At 54.6% G+C, this 22,092-nt stretch overlaps 1 protein-coding gene across 2 annotated transcripts in view; it reads left to right on the forward strand.

Moving 5' to 3' along the window:
• CACNA2D2 (calcium voltage-gated channel auxiliary subunit alpha2delta 2) overlaps nucleotides 1-22,092 on the forward strand; it is a 140,417-nt gene that overhangs the window by 23,304 nt on the left and 95,021 nt on the right. For both annotated transcript variants that reach the window (XM_061396825.1, XM_061396826.1), the window contains exon 2: nucleotides 2,584-2,665. In XM_061396825.1, the coding sequence (XP_061252809.1) occupies nucleotides 2,584-2,665 (82 nt within the window). The remainder of the gene's footprint in view (nucleotides 1-2,583; nucleotides 2,666-22,092) is intronic.

Here is a 22,092-nt window from a genome sequence, read left to right on the forward strand (position 1 = left end):
TCTTTAAACATTTTTTTTTGTGTTGCAGTAGCCTTTTTTGATGAAATGATGGTGATTATAATAATGGTAACAATAGCAATGTGTTGTCTGAGCAAAATAAAAACTTGGCATCCATGTCTGCTCTTTCAACTAATTTTTCTTTACTTACCTGTGAAATTCTAGCACCAAAGACCTATAGATACACTAGAAAAGAGTCAACAGCCTGGGGTCATATCAGTGCTGTGTTGGTAAATGTTGACAGTTCACTCTCTGGGGGAAAAAAAACTGAGATTGGCAGCATTTGCAGATTTCTGGGCTATGAGAATTTCCACTACGACGATTTCAAGCTCCCGAGGTGAGGACGCTGAATGCAGAGTTGGGAGGAGTTGCATACTATCGGCTGTTGCTAACTCTAGCACACCCCTGGGTCAAGTTCACCACTTCCTGGGTGGATGACCTTGGGTGGGTCACTTTTAAAGCCTCTGAGCCTCAGTTTACTCATCTGTAAAGTGGGATGGTAAGTGGGGATTTGCTTCTCTGTGAAAATTGACATGCTGGCCCCACATCTTGTACATCACGGGAGCCCTTGTACCTGTCTCAGGAATATGGTGATCGGCATTCTGTCCCCTAGACCAGGGAGTAGCTGAGGTCAGGGTCAGGCCCAGGGCAGAGCTAACAGTTCCCTTGGAGATCAGTTCCTTGACCTCAGCCATTCATGTGCCACCTGCCTAGTTGGACACAGGACTGTGCAGCAGCCCATCTCGACATTAGCCAGCCCCCCACCCCGGGCTCTGTCTCAGGAGCATAAAACAGCCACCTGCCACACTGTCCATCCTCAGCCAGGGCCAAGCCATCAGTGCCTGGTGGACAGGAGCCAGAGGCCAGGCAGGCTGTCCATTCTCTGCTCGCTTTGCCCTCCCCCAGCTGGTGGTTAAGACCTGATCACCCTTCGTAGCCGGGCCTGCAGCCTGGCCTCCCCCAGCGCTCAGTGTTCACTTTTTCCCTGCAGTGGGGCGCAGAGGTGGGCATCAGGCTGTGGCTTAAACCAGCAACAAGCTAAAGCTAATACCTCTTTCTTTTGATGTTGATTTTTTTTTTTTTTTTCCATCACAGTCCTGACATTCAGCTTGGCAAATTGCAATTAGTGATCCGCCCGCCTCCTGATCTGAGTTCCCATGCCAACCGACCCGGGCACACACAATGGCAAGGGCCCAGCCCCCAGCCACAGGGATGTGGGGCAGGGGGCTGGAGTAGAGAGTCAAGCTCCTCTGACCCAGAGAGCTGTAAGAGCCCTGGCCCCGAGCAGCACTGGCAGAGGTAGGGGAGGCTACAGGACCAGGGCAGGATTGGGGCCAGACTCAATCTCCTGGATCACATGGCTCCTGGGGTACCCCTGCAGAGGTGGGGGACTGGCTTTTCCCCCACCCTTACCTGGCCTCCTGGGATGTGCTTAACCCATGGGCATATTTCAGTCTTCGTGAGAATTCTCCTATGAGCCCTCCCTGGAAAGGCCGTGTTCTGTGTCTGGTGGGGACAGGAAGTTGAGGTGCCTTTCAGATGCATTAGGGTGGAGACCTTGATCACGGCAGAAAACGCTTTCGACCATATGAAAACTGTCTTTCCGGCCAGCAGCCCTTGGCCAGGGCTGGTGTGATTTTGCTCACCTGATCTGGCACTGCGTGAAGCGGGGTTACAGGTTAGCCTCCAGGCCAGTTCTTCCCCCAGTTACCATCCCAGTTCATAAGTGTGGGCTGAGAACATGGGGTCTTGTGACTGCCTGTCCATCCTGTCCTCTCATAGATTCCCATGCAGTACCCTTGACTCTCCAGTTCTCGTGTGTGCTTCTCATACCCTACAAGGTGGCCCCAAATTATCCTGGAGGAAGACAGTGAGACCCAGGTGGATTAAAACAACCTCGGGTGGCACCAGTGCAAAGGAGACCTGCTCAGGCTGGCGGCTCAGGTGGAGGGCTCGTGGGGCTCTCCAGCTACCCAGAAAGGGACGGGCTGGTCTGAACTGGACTTGCGGGTGGATGGTTCATGCGGGGCATCCAGCGATGAACCTCTGTTTACTAGTTTGCTGGAAAGGCGAGGAAGTCATCCACGTCCACTGTTTAGAGGAGGCCCCGAGGGGCAGGGAGCTGCCCCAAGTTACGCAGCAACTCTCGCTCACCTGCCCTCCCCTTGCCCCAGTGCCACCCAGCCTTGGGGGCAGGAGGCTCTGAGATGCAGCAGACATCAGGCTCACCCACGTCCCCTCCTCCCTGGTGTCCTGAGTCCCCAGGTTCAGAGCAGCAGCATCAAGGGCTGCCTCTTCACAGTGAAAAATAGTCTCGCTGCAGGCCTCTCAGAGCCACTGGACTCCCTGAGTTGCATTTAAACTCTAATCTGCTCCCCTCCCTGGCCATCCGACAGTATGTGAGGAGAGCCTGGGCCACCAGGTCCAGACTTCAAAGGGAAAGAGAGTCATTCCCAGCCTGTTTCTTCTCTAGTGAAAACTGGGTTCTGAAGGGGCAGCTGCTGTGGGTCACCTCCAGGTGGCCGGGGCGGGGCTGCTCGAGCTGCAGGCGGGTCCTCCTGACACTTCTCTCCTCTCTGCACACAGGATGCAGCACTGGGCCCGGCGCCTGGAGCAGGAGATTGATGGTGTGATGCGAATCTTTGGGGGCGTCCAGCAGCTCCGCGAGGTAAGCCCGGTGCCACTGGCTCTCCCTTTAGGGACCCTCTTCCAGCTGCAAATGGGGGAAGGGCTTCAGAAATAAGGAGTGAGGAAGGCGTGGCGCAGCTGAGGACCCGCTGTGATGGGACATGTGGGACCTCTCGGGGCAGGTGGGGAAACAGAAACATGGACGCCTTCGGGTCTTGATCTGCTCTTCCCCCGGTCACCGTGTTGCAGTGGTACCTGGTCAGCTCTGATGGGGAGGTGTCGGGCTTTTCAGGAGGGGAGGTCTGTGTTTGAGGCCGCATATGGGGTGGGAGTCCAGGCCCTGGCGGCTCCAGTGGAACGTAGTTGTGCACGGAAGCCAGAGGCACTGTCCTTGCAACGTGTGGGGTGGCCAGGCCGAACCGCCCCGGAGAGTGGTGCTGCCCGCTCAGGGCGCTGCATGCAGCAGGAGGTGAGTGGCAAGCGCGTGCTTGGCGAGATGAGGGATCAAGGGGCGGGCGGGTGATTGATTAGGCGCGAGCAACCACATTCATCCTGGGAGATTATGTTAATGTTTGAAATAGTGATGTGAAGAGCAGGCCATCCGTCACCCCCAGAAGGCTGCAAAATGTGTTGCTGTCAGGCCACGGGCTCCAGAGCTGTCGCTCTTTATGTGGAAATGCAGAGTCTCAAAGACCTGAGCTCTTGAAGTGGTCGGGGTGGGGCTCCCAGCTATGTGCTGGACTTGAGGAGTTCTTTGCTGGCTGCCTGGGCCAGGAAGTGTGACCAGAACTGAACAGGAGATTAATGGGTATCTCCTGCCAATGGTTGGCTTAGGAACAGCAGATTAAGTGGAATTATCACTGGGGGATTCAGCCAAGGGTCCAGGCCCTGGGCTCAGTGATGAGATACTCCATTGTGTTCCTGTGTCCCTCTCGATCAGGCCCAGGTTAGCAGAGGGAGCGTCTGAGGGGTGTTGTCTCTTGCACCGTGCTCAGCTTGTAGCCGGTACCCAGGAAGTGGGAGTGGACATGGGTGTGTTGATGTCGGCTGCAGATGTGGGACCTCTGGCATAGGATGGGGCTGATCAGGGATGGCTGTCTAGGTGGTAACGTAGTTGGGAGGGGGAGTCTGAGTCTGGAGACCTAAGCCATGAGCTTGCCAAGTGTCCTTCCCCCAAGCCCTGGTGGTCCAGCCTCTCTTGAGCACCCCCTTCCCTGGTGGCTGGGCTGGAATTGCTGTAACCCCTGTCCTTCTCTTTTCCTGTGAACTCTCAGTGACTCAGCCATGCTTGGGGGCCGGCAGAGCTTTCCAGAGAAGGCACGGTAGGAAAAGCTGTTCCGGAACAGAAGTCAATTTCTGCTCAGAAATAGCACCCAGAGCTTACTTGGTTCTCACTGGGCACTGCCACGTGCAGCTGTTTAGGTTAATGAAGACACGAGAGTTCCCTGGAATGTATGTCGTGTGCCTTCCCAAGCTTCGTATCAGAACATAAGATGTACCCCGCATAAGGAGTGAACCATGCGCTTCCAGCCAAGAAATCTTGCTTTCAATCCTCAGCTCAAGGATATTGTTTATTTTATAGTCACGGGCAGCTCAGACCATAAAAGTTTGCTGTTGGGGAAATAGTGTACATGTTTCAGGCTGGAGACATCTGAACCATTGAGCTTCCTGGATGGTGCGGACCAGAGATGGAGTCCTGCTCAGCGAACCCACTGTCTGCTCCTGGGCAGGTCCTAGACCGGCTCTGATCCTCATTCTTGGTCCATGTTGTGGCTGGGAGGTCTGGCTGGAATGAGGTGGTGAGAATGGGAGTGGACAGGCTGACACAGATACGCTCCTTTTCTAGAAACCAGATTTGAATATTCCTCACTGATCATTGTCATTCCCAGGATGTGTTGTTCCCTTCCTTTCTGCCAGGAGTCGAATGATTCCACACACTCAACAGTGAGCACATCTTCCCCCACCCCCACCTTCCTCGGGGTCACGCAGTGGGGTATGGCAGAATTGGGGCTCAAATGCCAGGCTCCTGACCCTGTTCCAGGGTGCTGCTTCCTCTCTAGCTAGGGCTCCCTTCTTGGGGTGGGCAGGGTGAGCCAGGAAAGAAGGGAGCTGGGCCAGGCTCGGTGAGGCTGTGGCCAGGCAGAGAAGTGCTGACCTGGCGTTCCAGGCTCCTTCTGGCAAGCCTCTGCCTGTCGGCGCCTGCCAGCTCTCCAGTGGCTCTCTGTCCTGCTCCAGTCTTCTCTCACCTGCTTCCTCAGCCTCTTATTTCCTGCTGACAGCTCTGGGGCTCCTTCTTGGCACAGGACACTCTTGTGAGGTGGGCAGTAGGGGAGCAGGTGAAGAGTTCTAGAAGAAAAAGACAGCCCTATGAAAGCTGGAGGAGCCAACCAGTCCCCCCCACCACCACCCCCACAACCCACCCACAGCCCTGACTAAGCCACCACGGCTCTCCTTCAAGTGGACACAAGAGGGCCCGTATGCCCGGTCCATGCCTGGCTCAGAGGGTCAGGAGGATGCTCGCACTGAAGCCCTGACCCAGCCATGATGCTCTGTGGGCCCTGGTGCCACCTCTGCCAAGCCTATGGCTTCCATCCCCATTGAGGCCACCCCGCTCCCTGCCTCCCTGAGCCACCCCCAAACACCTTGCCATTGGGGCGATCCTTGACTTTCTTCTCCAACTTGGCTGCCCTCTCCACCAGCCCCAGTCCTGGAGGCAGCCCCACCCCCAGGAGCTGGGTGCCACAGAGCTGGCAGCTGCAAGTGTCTAGAAACTGCAGACAGTGGCATTTAGGAGCCTTGTCTTGGCACTTTCCTCCTCCTCACCTAAGAACAACCCCACAAGGGCGTGGCTGGGTACAGACTGTGGCCCATTTATAGGTTGGACACCATGGCAAAGCTTGGTGGAATGTGGTGGGTGTCTGCAAAGACCCTCTCCCATTTCTTCACCTTACTGAGCCTGAGGGCCAGCGCATTGTAGGAGCTCCCACTGTAGCCTGGGGCTCCTGAGCCATGCCCCACTGGGAAAACCCAGCCCCACCTCCCAGCCCTGGCTTACACCTTCTGTGAACAGGCCACGGAAGTGTGGATACTACTGCAGTCCGCCCCCTCCAGGGCCTCTAGAGGCTGAGTGCAGTCTCCTGAGCTCCTTCTCTGCTCTCCCCTATCAGCACTATATTGTCATCCTGTTGGGGGAGGGATAGCAGAAAGCACATATGCTGGGGCTCTGAGCTCATTTTCATAATGAGGCTGATCAGGATGAATAATTCATCAGGTGCCTGGGGGTGCATAGCGGACCACATGGAGATGGTCTGTCTCCCCAGTTTGAAGCCCAGGTCAATCTGATGGGTACAGCCAGGGACCCATCCCCCTCTGCCTGAATGTCCAGGGTAGAAAGGGAACAACTCTGGGGGGAAAGCAAAGCAGGACAGACTGTAGTCAGACGTGGGGAAGAACCAGTGGTTCATCGGGTGCACCCACCCTGGGATGGATTCCTGACTCGGGTAAGACATCTGCATGGAGGGTCTCTGCAGAAGGCAGTGAGAAGATGCTCTGTCTGGGGTGGGTGTCGGGGTGAGGAAAGGCTGTCTGGCTGGAGCTGGTATGGCAGCAGAGACCTGGGATTGCCATGTCTGGGGACCATAGGCCAAGTCTGGACCTATGGGAGCCTTTCTCAGTCCTGTCAACCCCCACACGGGTCCCATTAGGGCAGAAATGGCTTTCAGCCCTGCTCACGCCCCTCTCTGCTTCAGCCCCCATGACGGCCTTAGCCCAACTGTATGCTGCTAGTCACTTGCAGGGAAACCAAGGTGTGGCTGACTGTCTGTACCCCCCAGTCCTGTCCTGGAGCCCTGACTTGCTAGCCCTGGATAGTGGGGGTGGTAGTGAGGAGTATGGAGGCAGAGGTGCAGGCTGGTGCGGGCCCTGTCCTATAGCTGTGTCCACAGAGAGCGAGACCCCAGGACTCAGAGATCACTGACCCAAGTCTCCAGCTCCCTTCCCCACAGCTGGGCTTCTCTGGACAGTCGTGATGGACCAGACAAACACTCTTCATGTGTCCTCACTCCTACGGGTAGCCAGAAATGGGATTTCTGAGCCAGTGACAGCATTGTAGTCCCAGCCCATCTTGTCTGCCCCTGGCCATCCCCGCACTGTGTCTGCTCAGTGCTCCCTGGGAATGTGTAATTAATATTTGCAGAGTGCCACATCTGGAGCTGGCTCGAGGCAAGGACCGAAGTCTGGCCACACCGAGGACCCCTTTTCTGAGGGGCTCAGGGAGGCAGGAACAGGGCCCTCTGCAGGTGCCCTTCAAAGCTTCTCCTTGTTCCTCCACCCTCACCCCCACCCCCACCCAGTACCACCAATTCCCGAAACACAGGAACCCTCACACGCTGGCTCAGGGGGTGCTGGCCAGGGCTGTGTTTGGGCCCCATTTGGGGTAAGAGGTCCTCTCTGGCTACCTCAGGTGGGACCAGCCGTGTCCAGGAGTGCCAGAGGGGCTCAGAACCCTGGAGGGGTCGCAGCAGACGAGGATGCAGGAAGTTGGGGTGGAGGAAGGTGCCAGAGGACAGAAGCAGCCCTGGGAGGGCCAGAAAAGGGAAGCATCAGTGGTTGTGACCCCCAGACCTCCCCTTAGTCCTTCAAAGCACTGTGGTTCAGCTGGCCTCAAGAGGCAGACCTCACTTGGCCAGGTGGACCCGTACTCACGCAGGACATGCACAGCAGTGCCAGGTCACATGCTTGGTTAGGAGAGCGGCGCTGAGGGAGCCCCACCCAGGCCCATGACACCCCCTCCCCAAGGTTACAGGAAGCCACAGAACCACCATCCAGGGTCTCTGCAGTTGCTTCTCCCCTTACGGCCCCCCACCCCTGCTCCAGCCACCTCCCACTGAGGCCCAGCGGCGCCCTCTCGTCTCATGGTGCAGATGATCCGGACGTGGGGTGTGCAAGGGTGGGGATGGTGGGGGGCACGCATGTGAAATATGCCGCTGGGTAGGGATTGCTGCCGCTTGCCTCTCTAAAAACCCACATATATTATTCTTTAATGGAAAGTTAATTGTCTTATTATTCCCTCCATATGGTCCTCTTGCTCGGCACCCAGCGGGGATGCATGGGGCTGAGGGGGGGTTGGGGGCTCCTGGGAGGGCGTCTGAGACATGGTGAGGCTGCCACTGGAGCCTCCATCTATGGAGGCAGATCCGGGGGAGCCTGGCCGAAGCCCTTCCTGGATCCCCTCTTGATCCCCCTAGCCCAGCCTGCTCCCCACCTCTTTTCCTTCCCAGGTCCTGCCCTGAAGTTGGCCTCTTCTGGCACCGTCTCCCCACTCTGTGGTCTGGGGATGCTCCCTCCTGAGCACTGTGTGGGGAGATACAGGGTGGGAGGGGGTGGTGGTTGCTCTCCTGCTCGCCCCGTCCCCACATACTCTGTGGTTGCCTGAAGGAGAAAATTCCATTTTTGAGAAGCTTTTCAAAAGCCAATTCATCTGTGGCAGGAGTTCCTGCCTGACGGTCAGCTGACTAGCTTGTATCTCCTGCACCCCTTCTGTACGCACCCCCACTGGAGAGAGGGCACGGGGGAGGTCAGTGTTGGGGGAGGACCATCCCAGGACGCCCTACCCAGGGGCACTGGTTCATGTTGGCCGTGCCTTCCACGAGCACCGGCTGCCTGGAGCCACCACCACGCCGATGGCACCTCTGGGGCTGCTAAACTGGGCCAGGACCTGTGTCTTTCTCAGCCCTTCTGCCCTTCCCAGGCCCTCCTCCTCCTCCATGGAGTGTGAGGGTGTTAGGCTGGAAGAATCTCTCAGAGCAGGTGGAGGATACAGTGATAGGAAGGTCCCCGAGGGGCGTGCGTGGGTGCTCACATCTCTGATCAATTCAGAACTCCTTGCTCCTGGAGTCCTGCACGGCAGGCAGGGAGTCCTGCTCGGAGGCTTCAGGGTCCTAGGAGAGTCTCAGCAAGGAGCTGCTGCCCAGGTTCCAGTGGAGGTTGTGGGTATGGAGGGGACAGGTCTGTGGGAGCAGGGTCTCTGGGTAGAATAGGCAGACCCACGCCTAGTGATATACGCCACCGGAGAAGGGGCCACCGGCTTCCACTTTGTGCCAAGAGGTCACTGTGGGGCCACATCCGAGGTCAGCTCCCAGAGGATAGAGAACAGTTCAGGGCAGGAGAGAAGAGCTGTGTCATCTTCTGCTTTTGTTTGTTTGTTTGTTTGTTTATTTTTGGCTGTGCTGGGTATTCATTGCTGCGTAGGCTTTTCTCTAGTTGCAGTGAGGGGGGGCTGCTCTCTAGGGCATGGGCTTCTCATTGCGGTGTCTTCTCTTGTAGAGCACAGATGTTAGCGTGTAAGGGCTTCAGTAGTTGGGGCTCCCAGGCTCTAGAGCACAGGCTCAGTAGTTGTGGCACATGCGCTTAGTTGCTCCATGGCATGTGGAATCTTCTCAGATCAGGGATCGAACTTGTGTCTCTGGCATTGATGTGCGGATTCTTTACCATGGAGCCATCAGGGAAACCCGAGCCATGTTTTCTGAGGTACTACAGCTTGTAAGTGGCAGAACAGAAATTTGAACCTGGAGCCTGTGCCTTGGGTGGGCAACACAGAATGGTGGGCAATGGAAGAAAGAGTGAAGTGGGGAGGAGTGACAGGGCTGGGCGTCCTCGTACTGTGGGACCTGGTGCATCTTTTCCTGAGCCTTGTTTCCTCCATCTGTGAAAAGGGGGTCCAAGCACCCCTGTCCTCAGGGAGATGTGAGGATCTCAAGGGAGAAGGCAATGGCAACCCACTCCAGTACTCTTGCCTGGAAAATCCCATGGACGGAGGGGCCTGGTAGGCTGCAGTCCATGGGGTCGCTAGGAGTCGGACACGACTGAGCGACTTCACTTTCACTTTTCACTTTCATGCATTGGAGAAGGAAATGGCAACCCACTCCAGTGTTCTTGCCTGGAGAATCCCAGGGACGGGGGAGCCTGGTGGGCTGCCGTCTATGGGGTTGCACAGAGTCGGACACGACTGAAGCGACTTGGCAGCAGCAGCAGCAGCAAGGGAGCAGGGGCAAGGGAAGGCTGCAGACAGAGCCCTGCAAATGTGGGGGTGTCTCTGTGCCCTCTCCAGTATCAATTGCCTGCCCTTCAGGACTTAGTTATGGTTTTAGAAAGTTCAGATACGCAAGCTGTCACCTCTGCTTGTTGAAACCCAGGAATTTGGAAATTGGTTTCCTCTTCCCCGCCTTCTTAGTCCTGTTCGGGCAGCTATAACAGAATACTGTAAACTTGATGACTTATCAACAACAGAAATTTCTCATGTTACCAGAAGCTGGGCAGTTCAAGATCCAGATATCCACAGATTTGGTGCTGGTGAGAGCCCACTTCCTGGTTCATTGATAGTTGTCTTCTCGCTATGTCCTCACATGGTGGAAGGCGCGAAGGACCTCTCTGGGGTTTCCTTTATAAGGGCACTAATCCCGTCCACTAGGGCTCCACCCTTATGACCTAACCACTTCCCAAAAGGCCCACCTCTAACTACTGTCACAGTGGGGATTAAGTCTCAACATAGGAATTGGGGGAGGGGACACATCAGTCTGTAGCACCTTCTGACCATGACATCTTTGGGGGCTCTTGCTGGGAGAGGCACAAAGGCCACCAGAGATTGGAGAAACAGGGCCAGTGGGCCAGGGAAGGGGGCAGCTGCAGAGGCACCCGGGGAGGAAACTGGTGAAGTGAAGGGAAGGGCCCTTTCACCCAGAAGAGGCCCGTGAGTCTGTTTCTCAGATCAGTCACCCAGGTGCCAGCTTGTCCTCCCAGGCCCTGTGGGCTCAGAGAAGGGCATGGGGCTGGACTGGCCTTAGAGTCAGGGTGGTAGGAAGCCACCAAGCTCTGGGTTCTTGAGGGTGGCAGCTCTTGGCCTGAGGTTCCTTGGTTTAAGAAAGAGACGATCTCAGAGGCATGGTCAGAAGCTCACCAGATGGACAGCGCCACATTCTAGAGAAGCTGAGAACCTGTGGCTTTGGATCTGAGTCCATTCCCTCAAGTAGATGCCCTTCAATTCTTCCATCCTGGGAATCTGGGCTGTTTAAAGCATTCCCTGGCAATCAAGTGGTTAGCACTCAGCACTTTTCAGTGATGGGGGCCTGGGTTCAGTCCCTGGTTGGGGAGCTAGGATCCCACAAGCCATGTGGCATGGGCAAATCCCAACCCCACCGTGGCAAGAGTTCTGATAAACACCTTGCCTCTCTTCTGGGGTCCCCAGGGGGGCTGGCCTAGTACCAGAACATTTGGGGGTCAGCTCTGATGGGGACTAAGTGCTTGCAGATTACTGAAGAGGCCAGAGCCTGTTCACTTCTCTCTTGGTCTCTGCATCCATCTCTGGAGAGTGACAGGGCTGCATGTTCAGAGCTGGGGGCTCATCTGGATGGGAGATGGGGGGTGGAGTAGAGGACTGAATGGGTTTCCATGCTGGGCCCCTGGGGATGGCTGACCCGATCTGCATCCCCGCCCCTGTCCTCCACCCCCATCCATCCCTGGATCGGTGGCAGCCACGAGGACGCTCGCCTGAGATTCATGGAGCCCCAAGCATTTGGCAGAGGCAGAGAAGTAATTGGTTCTGACAAACCACAGCCGGCCCCAGGGGCAACATGAGCAGCTTTTACCACGACCAGGCAGGAGACGGAGGCTCAGCCTGGCCTCCCTCCACCTTTTCTGAGCATGGCTCCCCTCTCCTTGTGAGCAGAGATCTGGTGTCTGGAGAATATTGCTGAGCCCCAAACTCCCCATCTTTCCTAGACCTCTCTCTCAGCCCTGGAATCCAGCTGGCTCCTTGGCTGTGGTGGGGCAGTGAAGACAGAGGGGGATCCGGATCCTGGGCAGACTCGTCAGGCTCCCTCCTTGTCCATCTGTGGGTTCCCATGAATCAGGGAACCAAGTGACTGACCCTAGGGCTTTCTCCCTCTAGCCTCAGGATGTGAAGTTGGGGGCTGGGCCCCTGCTTGAGAGGATGTGCAGTCTGGGTGGAGGAGCAGTGGTGTACACACATGGGGTGCATGTATGTACACATGCCTGCCATGTACACACATGCATGTATGTGATCCTCCTGGAGTAGCACTCAGCTGGGAACTCTTCAGTGTGGTTAGCAATGGGGCAGGCATCTGAGGACCACAGAGGGAGAGGTCGGGGCTCTGATCTGTCCCACAGGACCCTGGGGACCATCCAGCCCACCTAGGGGAACCATGGCCCAGGGCATCAGAGACGTAAACGTCGGTGTCAGACGCCCTGAGTGAGCTAGACTTGCTGGGGTCTGCCAAGCTTGGTCCTGTCACTTAGAGGGTCACTGATGGCTCTTTGTGAGGGGATGGAGGGTGTGGGGGCTGTGGAGAAGGGCCCCAGAGAAGAGCTGGCTGCACAGTATGCTGGCACCCTGGACCTCAGGCTGGAATCAGGGCAGCTGGGCTCTTCCTAGAGTGACTGGAAGTCCTGGCAGGAGGAGCAGGGAGCCTTCAGGCCTCCAGGCATCCATGTGACCTCACTGCCCCCTTTGGCCTTCTCAGCTTCCTCCTCCTCCTGCACTTGAGGCTCTCCCCACTCACCCCTCTTCCCTCCAGGCCTCTCCCCAGTTTTAAACCCAGCCCACAGCCCCCTCCCCAAGGAAGCCCTCTAGATCAGTGCTGCTCCCATCTTCTGTCTGCTCTTGCATCCTTTGGGTGTATACAGGAGTGGAGGCTGCCAGGGACCTCTCCTGGACCCAGTCCAGTCTTCTCATCACATGGGGCATGGAGACCATGCCCAGTAGGGCAGGCTCCTGCCCGGGCCTCCCAAGATGCCACCTGAACACAAAGCAACAGACCTAGAAGGCAACTCGCCCCTGGAGATTGATTATTGATCCCATGACTCACTGGGAGACAATCTCTGACCTGCAGAGACTTGGTGAGGTGGGATGTGGCTGATCACCGTGGGAGGAGAGACAAGAGGAGTGTGATGATGCATGTGGGAATGTCTGTGCGCATGTAAACGAGAGCACGTGAACCTGTGTGTGCGCGGGCGCTCCAGCGGGAACAGGAGCAGGGGAGTGTCTGTGTCTGTGGAAGGGAGTGGCCGCGCCTGCATATGGGGGCGGGACCGGGCACACACGTTCCTGTGTGTGTGTGTGTGAGAGTATGTGATCCCACATGCGTGTGTCCTGGGTGGGATGTGTGACCGGCAGGCGTGTACACGCGTGTGTATGTGTTGAGTGCACAGTTCTGTGTGCTCTGTGAGCAGATGTGAACAGGAACATTTACAGGCCAGGGTGGGACTGCGAGGAGGCAGGTGCCGCAAGCTCTATGTCACCCGAGCAGGCGAGAACTACTTAACCGATTAATTAGTGAAGCCGAGAAATCTCAGCTGTGGGTGAGGAGCTCACAGTCTCACACACATACACACACACACATACATGCCATGTCCCCACGTACCGTGCACATCGCCTCCCAAGTCACTCTGCCTGACACTGTTCTTAGCAGCAGCCCTGCGGGGAGGCAAGATGCCAGTCGCTTGGGGATGTGTGTCCTCCCGCCCCTGTGTGTCGGTGCTCTGGGCTACTGGACCAAGCGACCCCTGTGGAGAGCACAGCTGTGTGCATGCCCCATGGATGAGAGCTACGGCTGGTCAGGGGCACTGGGCAGGAGCCTCGTTTCAAGGGCCTGGGCCTCCTGGTGATGGGGGAGCAGCCCTTCCAGCTCAGGGCTGGGATCTGCTGATGCGCTCCCTGCCCCAGGGTAGCGGGGAGAGCACTGGTGCCTGTGGGCTTAGAGCTGAGCTGGAGTCCACGGGGAGCTTCCCACTGCTCAGAACAGGCCACTCCCACTTTCCGCCCCCGGGTGCCTTGTCACCAGGCGGCTTCCTCCACCGGCCCTGCAGGCAGACCCAGGGGCCCCATCTCTCCAGCCCCAAGCCTGCTGAGCCCCTCCCCTCTCCTTTCCCTAGAAAGGGAGAGCCCGTGCTCCCCCACGTGCTCCCCATCAGAATTATAGCTGCCTCCATTTGAATCTCCCATTTGAGCACAGGTCCTGGGGTGCCACTGTCGTTCGTTGGGTTTGGCCCTGAGGCCCAGAGTCTCGCTTGATGCTGACTGTCCAACGGGCAGGCCTGCCACCTGCTCCTGCGGCCCCTCGAAGACCCTGGGGGCCTACCGCTTGCCTTGTCGTGCAGGAGCCCCGGAAGCCAGGTCAAGCGGCAGCCACTTGCCTCCTGATCAGGTATTGACAGAGGAGCCTTCATTATGCTCCAGCTACAGGCACGGAATAAATCGGTGTGCCGCAAATTTATTCTTTTTTAAAAAGGGACTTTCACACTGGGGAAAACTTTTTAAAAGAACATTTATATAAAAAGCAATTACCATGCCAGTAATTTTTATGTAGTCTCCCCCTTCCATCGCTGCCTTTGTGTTTGAACGTGACCACCTCCCCGGCAGCTGCAGCCTGGCTCCCCAGCCTCCCGGCTAGAGCTTACCGCCTGCTGCCTGCCGGAGTGCCCCCTCCTCCTCCAGGAAGGCTCCGGATGCAAGGCCCGGGCCCAGCAGGGGTGCAGGCTCGGGGAGCACGGCTGGGTGGATTTATGTTCAAAACTCAGGTGCTTTGGAAATTTCCTCCCTCGTGCATCTCTGTCCCGAGGTTGCTCCGTTTCCAGGACTGGCATGGCCCTTCTGGGCCCCTCTTGGCATTGGCCAAGCACTTAGAGGCACCTGCTTCCCACAGCCTCAGGGCCCTGTTCCATGAGGGAGGAAGTGGTGGTGTGGGAGCAGGTATTTTCCCTCCCAAGGAGCCACTAACGGGCACCCTGCTTCCCCAGCCATTATTGCTCGCACACTCGATGCATTATGTAAATTGTCTCCGTTGCTAAGTGGTGGAGGAGCTGCTCAGGGGGAACGGAGGTCTGGAGCCTCGTGGGGGAAGGCAGGAGACTGGCCCTGAACACTCACTGCTCCGAGTCAGGGAGGGTCTGGCAGCCTCCTAGATCAGACTCAGCCCCCTAGGGCTGGCACTGTCTCCCTCTCCATAGCTTGCTGAGGGCGGTGGCTGAATCCACAGCAGATAATCTGGGTGGGCTTCCTCATTGGACAGGGCCATCAGATTGGGCCCTAGCCTCCCACCTCAGACCGGCTCCCAGGGAGGAGCCAGGGAGGCCTGCTTCTCCCACCTGCACGAGTTTCAGCAGCAGCGTATCCTTAGATGCACAGAGCCTCCTTAGAAACCCTTGGTGGAGCTAGAGAGGTCATGTCCATCTGTGGGGCAGAGTGACCCACCCCTTTGCCTCCTGGAGACCCTGGGGCTCCTTCTGCAGTGAGCACCCAGTGAACTCAGGATATAGAAGGGTGAGTTTTGGAGCAGCATCACACACTGGGGCACCAGCAAGTTCTTGGGTCCCAGGTGTCTGAGATCTTAGTGAAGTGTGTAGGGGCATGAGGGTTCTGGGGCCTGGGCAAGGCCTCAGTGATGGAGGGGGCTCTCCCAGGGCCTCGCCTAGCTTTCCACCTTGCCTTTTGAGACACAAGATCTGCTGGGTGTCCTAGCCCACCCAGAGAGCCGAGCACTCTGAGCTTCTTGCAGACTGAGCCAGACTCTCTGCCGAGCTTGTATTTGCGTGAGGCTGGTAGGTGCACACCTCACACTTGTCTTCCCTGTCCCGGGGACTGAGGGTCCAGTGCAAGGGAGCCACTGGAAGGACTCACAGATGTGTGTGTTTCCAGAATATTTGAGATTCCAGGGAGGGTGTGAGATTGGCAAAGATACTGTAGCCCACTTGGCCCATTGCCCATGCAGTCCCTGCTCTTCCCACCCCTCCCCAGGCATGGCTGCCTGTGGCTGTGGGTGAGATGGGCTGCCTGGCCCTGGCACAGGCTTCAGCAGAGGCCTGTGCAATGGGTGTGAGTGTTTCTGTGGCCTCACAGACATCATGGAAGACTCGGAGCTTCTTCCTCCTCACCCGGCACTGTCCCCTACTGTCCCCAGGATGACTGGCTTGCTCCCTAGACCCCTGTGGGCTGCTGGCCTTCAACTTGCTTTCTGAATGCCTCCAACTTTGGGGAAATGTAGGAGTGGGAGTGAGAGATCAGCCATGCCAAATTGGTGTTTTGGTCTAAGAACCTTGGTCTGTGTATTACAGGGAAGTGAAACACTGAACTGCCTTAATTTTTGGTAAGAGTAAGAGGTGATAACAGCTGCTGCCTTTTGGGGGGTCCCTTTCTGCAGACCAGAGGCGGGGGTCAAAGCAGTTAGTCCCCTGTCCCTGACTCCTCACCTCCATTACTCTCTCTCCTCTCTCCCTCCCTCCCATCACTCTTCCCCTCCCCATCACTTTTCTTGGGCCTCCCAGGTGGCTCAGGGGTAAAGACTCTGCCTGTAATTCAGGAGACACGGGTTCAATCCCTGGGTCAGGAAGATCCCCTGGAGAAGGAAACGGCAACCCACTCCAGTATTGTTGCCTGAGAAATCCCATGGACAGAGGAGCCTGACGGGCTGCAGTCCATGGGGTTGCAAAGGAGTCAGATACGACTTAGCGACTAAACAACAACAGTATCTCTTTTCTTCCTTTCTTATTTTTTTTTTTTCTTAAATTTCTAGATGGATTTTTAAAGTTAGGGTTTTAAAATCAGTGTCACACTCACACGTGGTGTAAAGTCATGGTTTTCCCAGGCGGGTTGTGTTAGGAGCACAGCAGACCCCTCCTCTCCATGGCCAGCTCCCTAGAGGCTGTCGCTTTCTAATCTCAGAGCTCTGTATCTCTAACTGGCATGCTTCTGTTGCTCCTTCATGGCTGTCCTGTTTTAGGTGTTGCCCGTGGACATCCACTGGGGAGTAGAGCGCAAGCACAGCATCCGCCCGATCACAGCGCTATCTCTTGTCTGACTCCCACCTTCCCCCCAGTGTTGTATGGTGATACAGCAGGTCAGGGCTCAGTGGTGGTATTATCTTAACGGGGCAAATGCCATTCAGAACTGTGTAGCTCATAGTGCACATTTTGGGGTACAAGTTTTACCTTCTTTTCCCTGCAGGTAACAACTGTCCGGTGTTTGCTTGGTTTCCTGTGAACCTTTACTAATTGTGCCCCAAGCTCCCTGGCCCTTCTATCTGACCTCTTCTCATGCATGCACACATATCTGGGCTCTGGGTCACTGCCCAGGGAAGTCTTGGTTGGGATTTCCCTCACCTCTCTTCTGAGTTGGAGTCCCTCTCTTCTGCATGCTGTACACTCCTCTTCCTTGGCTTCTGGTTTTCTCCCTTGGTGAGTTAGAGAACATTTTCAGTTGGCATCCTGTGCAAAGGTGTATGGGAGCCAGATTTGGGGGGCTTTCATGTCTCAGAAAGCCTGCCCTCTCCCCCACATCTGGCAGAGGTTTTAGGTGGGTGTGGAAGTTCAAGGTGGAAGCAGTTTGCCTCAGAATTGCCAAGGCAGCGCTTCATTCCTTCCAGCTTCCTGAGTTGCTGTGCAAAGGTCCAGAGTCGCTCGTATCCCCAGTCCTTTGTACGTGACCTCTTTTTTATCTCGGTGTACGTGCTTAATCGCTTAATTGTGTCTGACTCTTTGTGACCCCATGGACTGTAGCCCACCATTCCCCTCTGCCCATGGGGATTCTCCAGGCAAGAATACTGGAGTTGGTTGCCATGCCCTCCTCCAGGGGATCTTCCAAACCCAGGGATTGAACCCAGGTCTCCCACATTGCAGGCAGATTCTTTACCATTGAGCATCCAGGAAGCCCATGAATACTGGAGTGGGTAGCCTATCCCTTCTCCAAGGGATCTTCCCAACCCAGGAATCAAATCGAACTGGGCAGGTGGATTCTTTCTCCCCATGCCTCGTGTTCAGAAATTCCACCCTGATATACCTTGGCGAGCTTTATTATCATTCCTCACCACTCAGTGGACATTTTCAAACTAGATTCTTGTGTCCTTCAGTCCTGGGAAGTTTTCAGAATTTCTTTGACTATTTCCTCCCTTCCCTTTTATCTCTTATCTTTCTAAAACCTTTAACTCAGGTCCTTTCTTTTTTTTTTTTTCTGTTTTCTTTCCAATTTTCCATCTGTGTGTCTTTTTATCAGGAGATTTCTCAATTCTGTCTTCCAACCTTTCTGTAATGTTTTACACTTTGTTAGCGTATTTTAAATTCTTAGATCTCTTTTTTTGGTTCTTTTAAAAAATAACATCTTGCTCTTGTTTCACTGATGCCATTGATCCTGTCAGCTCTCTGAAGATGATAGCTTTAAAAAAAACTTTCTATTTTGAAATAATTTTAGATTTACAGAGAGGTTGCCAAAATAGTACAGAAATTCCCTAACCCTTCACCTACTCCCCTTTAATGTTATCATCTTGCATAACCATAGTACAAATAGCAAGGAAGAAATTGACACCGGTACATGAACACTAAGCAGCATGAAAACTGTGTTTGGATTTCACCAGTTTTGCACCAAGGTCCTTTTTCTTTCTCAGGATCCAATCCAGGGTCTTGCCTTGCCTTTAGTTGTCGTGCATCCTTAGTCTCCTCCAATCCGTGACGGTTTCTATGTCTTTCTTTGTCTTCCATGACCCTGATACTTTTTTTAAAAACTCCTGTTCGGTTATTTGGTTTAAAGTCCCTCAGTTTGTGTTTGTCTAACGTTTTCCTGTGATTAGACTGAGGTTATGCATTTTTAGGAAAAACGCCATAGAAAGGGATGTGTCTTTCTCAGCGCAGCATATCAGGGAGAACCTGATGCCAATGTATCTTATTATGGGTGATGTTACCTTTGATCATTTAGTTAAGCTGGTATCTTCTTGGTTCCTCTACTGTGAAGTTGCCCTTTTCCCCCTTTGTATTAATAATTAATACATTTCTTGGAGGATACTTTGAGACTATGCAAATATCCCATTTCTCTCAAACCTTTGCCCATTAATTTTAACATCCATCTGTAGATCTTGCCTGCAGCAGTTATTACTGAGGTATTTTTCTATTTCTCTCATTTTTATTTCCTTCTATATTTATTAATTGGAATTCTTCTGTAAGGAAGAACTGTCCCTTCTCCCCTGTTTATTTATCAATTATTTACTTATGTCAGTATGAACTCATGAATGCTTATTCTGTGTGTGGTTATTCAGTATTATCATAATTTTCTTGCCCAGATTATTCTAGCTTTGGCTTTGGGAGCTCTTCTAGGTTGGCTCCTGAGCCCTTTGACATGCTGGTGTCCTTTTTTGACTACTTCCTTTCTTTTTTGTTACCACAAGATCTTCAGCTCATCTTATATTTTCCCTGGAATCAGCCACTTCTCCAAGGAGTTCTGGTTCCATTTATTAGCGAGTGGTATTTAGAAATCAAGATTGGGGTGCTGAGCATGCTCATTGCTAGGGGGATGTCACTGTTGCTAGGCTGTCTCACAAGAAGTAAAAAAAAAATATGTATAGTCCATGTGTACACACATATCTGTAATTTTATGTCTTTATCTGTCTATCTTTATAAAGATTCACAACAGTGAGTCTACACTGAAGCCTCTACTCCAGTCCAGTACAACAGGATTCACTGAAGTCTCCCTCCATTCCTTTCTGGTGACTGCCTCTCTAACAGTGAGAAATCCAGCTCTCATCATCTACAATATGTTTGTTTATTCAACCCTTGTATACACAATTTATAGCATCTTTTTTTAAACTTCCATCTTTCCATGTAGCCCAGGTTCCTTCAGGTTTTTGTTTGTTTTGGCCTCTGATTTCTATGTGCCTGTCTCCCCACCCCTGCCCCTCAGTGTTTGGGTTTCCAAACGGTCTGCTCATATTTAAGGAGACAGAGAAGATAACGTGACAGGAGCCGAGGAGAGGAATTAACAACCCTCTGGCCTTAAGTGGAAACGCCATCGAAGTGCAGGGCACTGAGTGTAGGGGTGGGACTCTGGGTATGGCCAGAGGTCCTTGGGGTTCCTGGTGGGCACGCTGGTCCTATTGCCCTCCTGGGCTGTAGATTCCCCAGCAAAGCTTCTTCCAGTTGCTCATCTGGGGTTTTAGTCTTTGGAGTTCCCCATCATTTAACCCACTGCCAGCAGAGGTGAGCCCTCCACAGCCTGTTGAGCCAGTCACCCACAGTCCATCTGCTTCTAGCTTCCAAAATGTCCCTGGTGCTTCCTCCACATATTCTATGACCCGTGGGTTTTTCACTATTTTCAATAGCCCTTTACTGTGGTTTCAGGGAGTCTTGAGAAAGAATGAAAATTTAATCCACCAGGCATCACTGCTTTCACTCTCTTGTAGCAACTGAGCCCTTCCTCTTTGTTCACGGAAATCCATGTAGGTCCCCAGCCAGTGAATACATGAACAGGAGATTCTCTGGCTGAGGGAGGCAGCAAGCAGGTCCAGCCTCCTGACCTCCCTCTCGTGACCCGTGATCCTCCACACAAGCCCAGGGGCCCCATGCCTACTGCCTAGGGCTCCTGAGAACACAATTTGAGAACTGCTGCCCTGTGCCTGGGAGGGTGTCAACCCAAGGCTTGGCTTGGGGCTAGCTGCAGGGAGCTGCCGGAAACAGAGGAGGGGGCTTAGAGAGGCAGGGGGGTCAACCAGCCTCGTAAGGAACTTGAGCAGCCTGGTTCTCTCTCTGTGATCCCATGCCCCTCATACTGAGCCTCAGTTTCCCTATCTGTGCAGTAGGACATCCTAGCTGGCCAGGCTTCCACAGTCAAGTGGGGAAGAGCTTTGCTGATAAAGTTCTGACTTGGTTGACAGCATGCTGGCTATTCCCTGGGTGGCTCCCCGCCACGTAATACCTTCTTTTTCTTCAGATGGGGTTACCCAAGTGGTAGGTACCAGCAAGTGGGGTTACCTGGGTCTCCCATAACCAGGACAGAGTAGGCCCCTGAATCTGGCTGATGGCTGAGGGCACATCCCTTTGGGGCAGCTCCTGAACACACAGCCTGTTGTGAGTGAGTCAGGGTCCCCTCTTCCGCTTAGCCCCAGGGCTCTAATCCTCCCCAGGGTCTGCTCTTGCCCTAATTATTCCTTCTGCCTGGGGCATCTTCCTCAGTCCTCGCTTCAACCCATTAAAATTGAGCTCCTGCTCCTGAGGCTGGAGGAATGGGCTTCTGGCAGGGTTTGGGAGCAATCACACCAAAAGAAACCCCTCACAAATCAGGGGACCTGGGGCTCAGTTTCCTCTCCTGTAAAAGAGGGGACGTTGTCTCTGCCTTCAGGGTCACAGTGAGATAACAGAGGATGTGAAGTAGCTGCAGGGGACAGAACCAAGCCCCTTGTATATTGAGGCAGCAGCATGGGGGCATGGGGCTGCTGGGGCGAAAGGCTGGACTGGGACTGGAGGCGAGGGAAGAGACTGGGGACAAAGGAGGAAGCAGAAGCAAGACTGGACCAGAGTACTAGGGGCCAAGGGACGGACTGGGAGCCAGGATAGGCTGGGCGGTGCCATGCCTTGTAGCAGTGGGCGCACAGGCTATTTTTGAAAAACTCAGAACAAGGTTATAGAGTAATTTCTTTCAGGCAGCTGCTGGTTACCAGGGAAGATATTTAGCACGAAAGGAGGCCTCAGTTCCATATTCCTGGATGACATTTTAGGAGATTGGGTGAGCTGGACCACCTGCCAGAGCCCAATTTATTGTTTGATGTCCCGGCTTCCTTTTGTGAAGGATGGGGGAAGGGCACAGGAGGCACTCAGAACTCCGAGACAGCAACATTCTCAGGGAGGCCCAGAAGTGTGTGGTGAAGGGCACGGGAGTGGATCAGAGACTGAGTCCTGGTCTTGGCCGTGTCTCCTCTGACCTCTGTAGGGTGGCCTTGGGCATGTGACTTCCCCTGCCTGTTTTTTAGCATTCTCATATAAAACCAGGACACTGTCCATGTTTCTGGTTTAGGGCAGGTGGGCACAGCTTGTGGACAGAGAGGACTGAGTAAGGAGGGGCAGAGTACCGGGGGCAAGCCCATGAGCGCAGCAGGCTTCCTGACAAGTCCTCGGTCCCTCAGGTCATCTTGGCCAACCGCTGGGCGAAATAGAGGCCCAGAGAGGGCAGGGACAGGCCATTAGACACACAGCAGGGTGGTGGCAGCGCTGAGGCCAGAACACAAGTATTCACCCCATCCCAGGCCAGTGGGTGAGAAGGGTGACATCACAGTGTCCTTCTGTCTGCAGTGGGCGGGACACATCTGTGTGACAGACTCCTTCAGCCTCGCCAGGAGCTGGTCCCCTCCCCTGAACGTGTGAGCCTCTCCCAAGCCCCACCCTACCAGTTTTGCCCCTTCTTGCCCTGGGCAGCTTTTGTTTCTTGGGAGCCAACCACAGAGACTCAGGTTAGGTGCTAATTAAAAGCCACCCAGCCTCCTTTCTGCAGAGGCTGATCCCTCTCCTTCAGCATACAGCCCAGTCCAATCCTTCTCCATCATTTCTAACCTTGGGCAAATGATTCCAAGTGACTATGCCTCAGTTTCCTCATCCGTAAAACATTCCTTGTCTTCCTTTCTCCTTGTGGCATCATGAGGTTTAAAG

Source organism: Bos javanicus, chromosome 22, assembly GCF_032452875.1.
Source record: "Bos javanicus breed banteng chromosome 22, ARS-OSU_banteng_1.0, whole genome shotgun sequence".
NCBI lineage: Eukaryota > Metazoa > Chordata > Mammalia > Artiodactyla > Bovidae > Bos > Bos javanicus.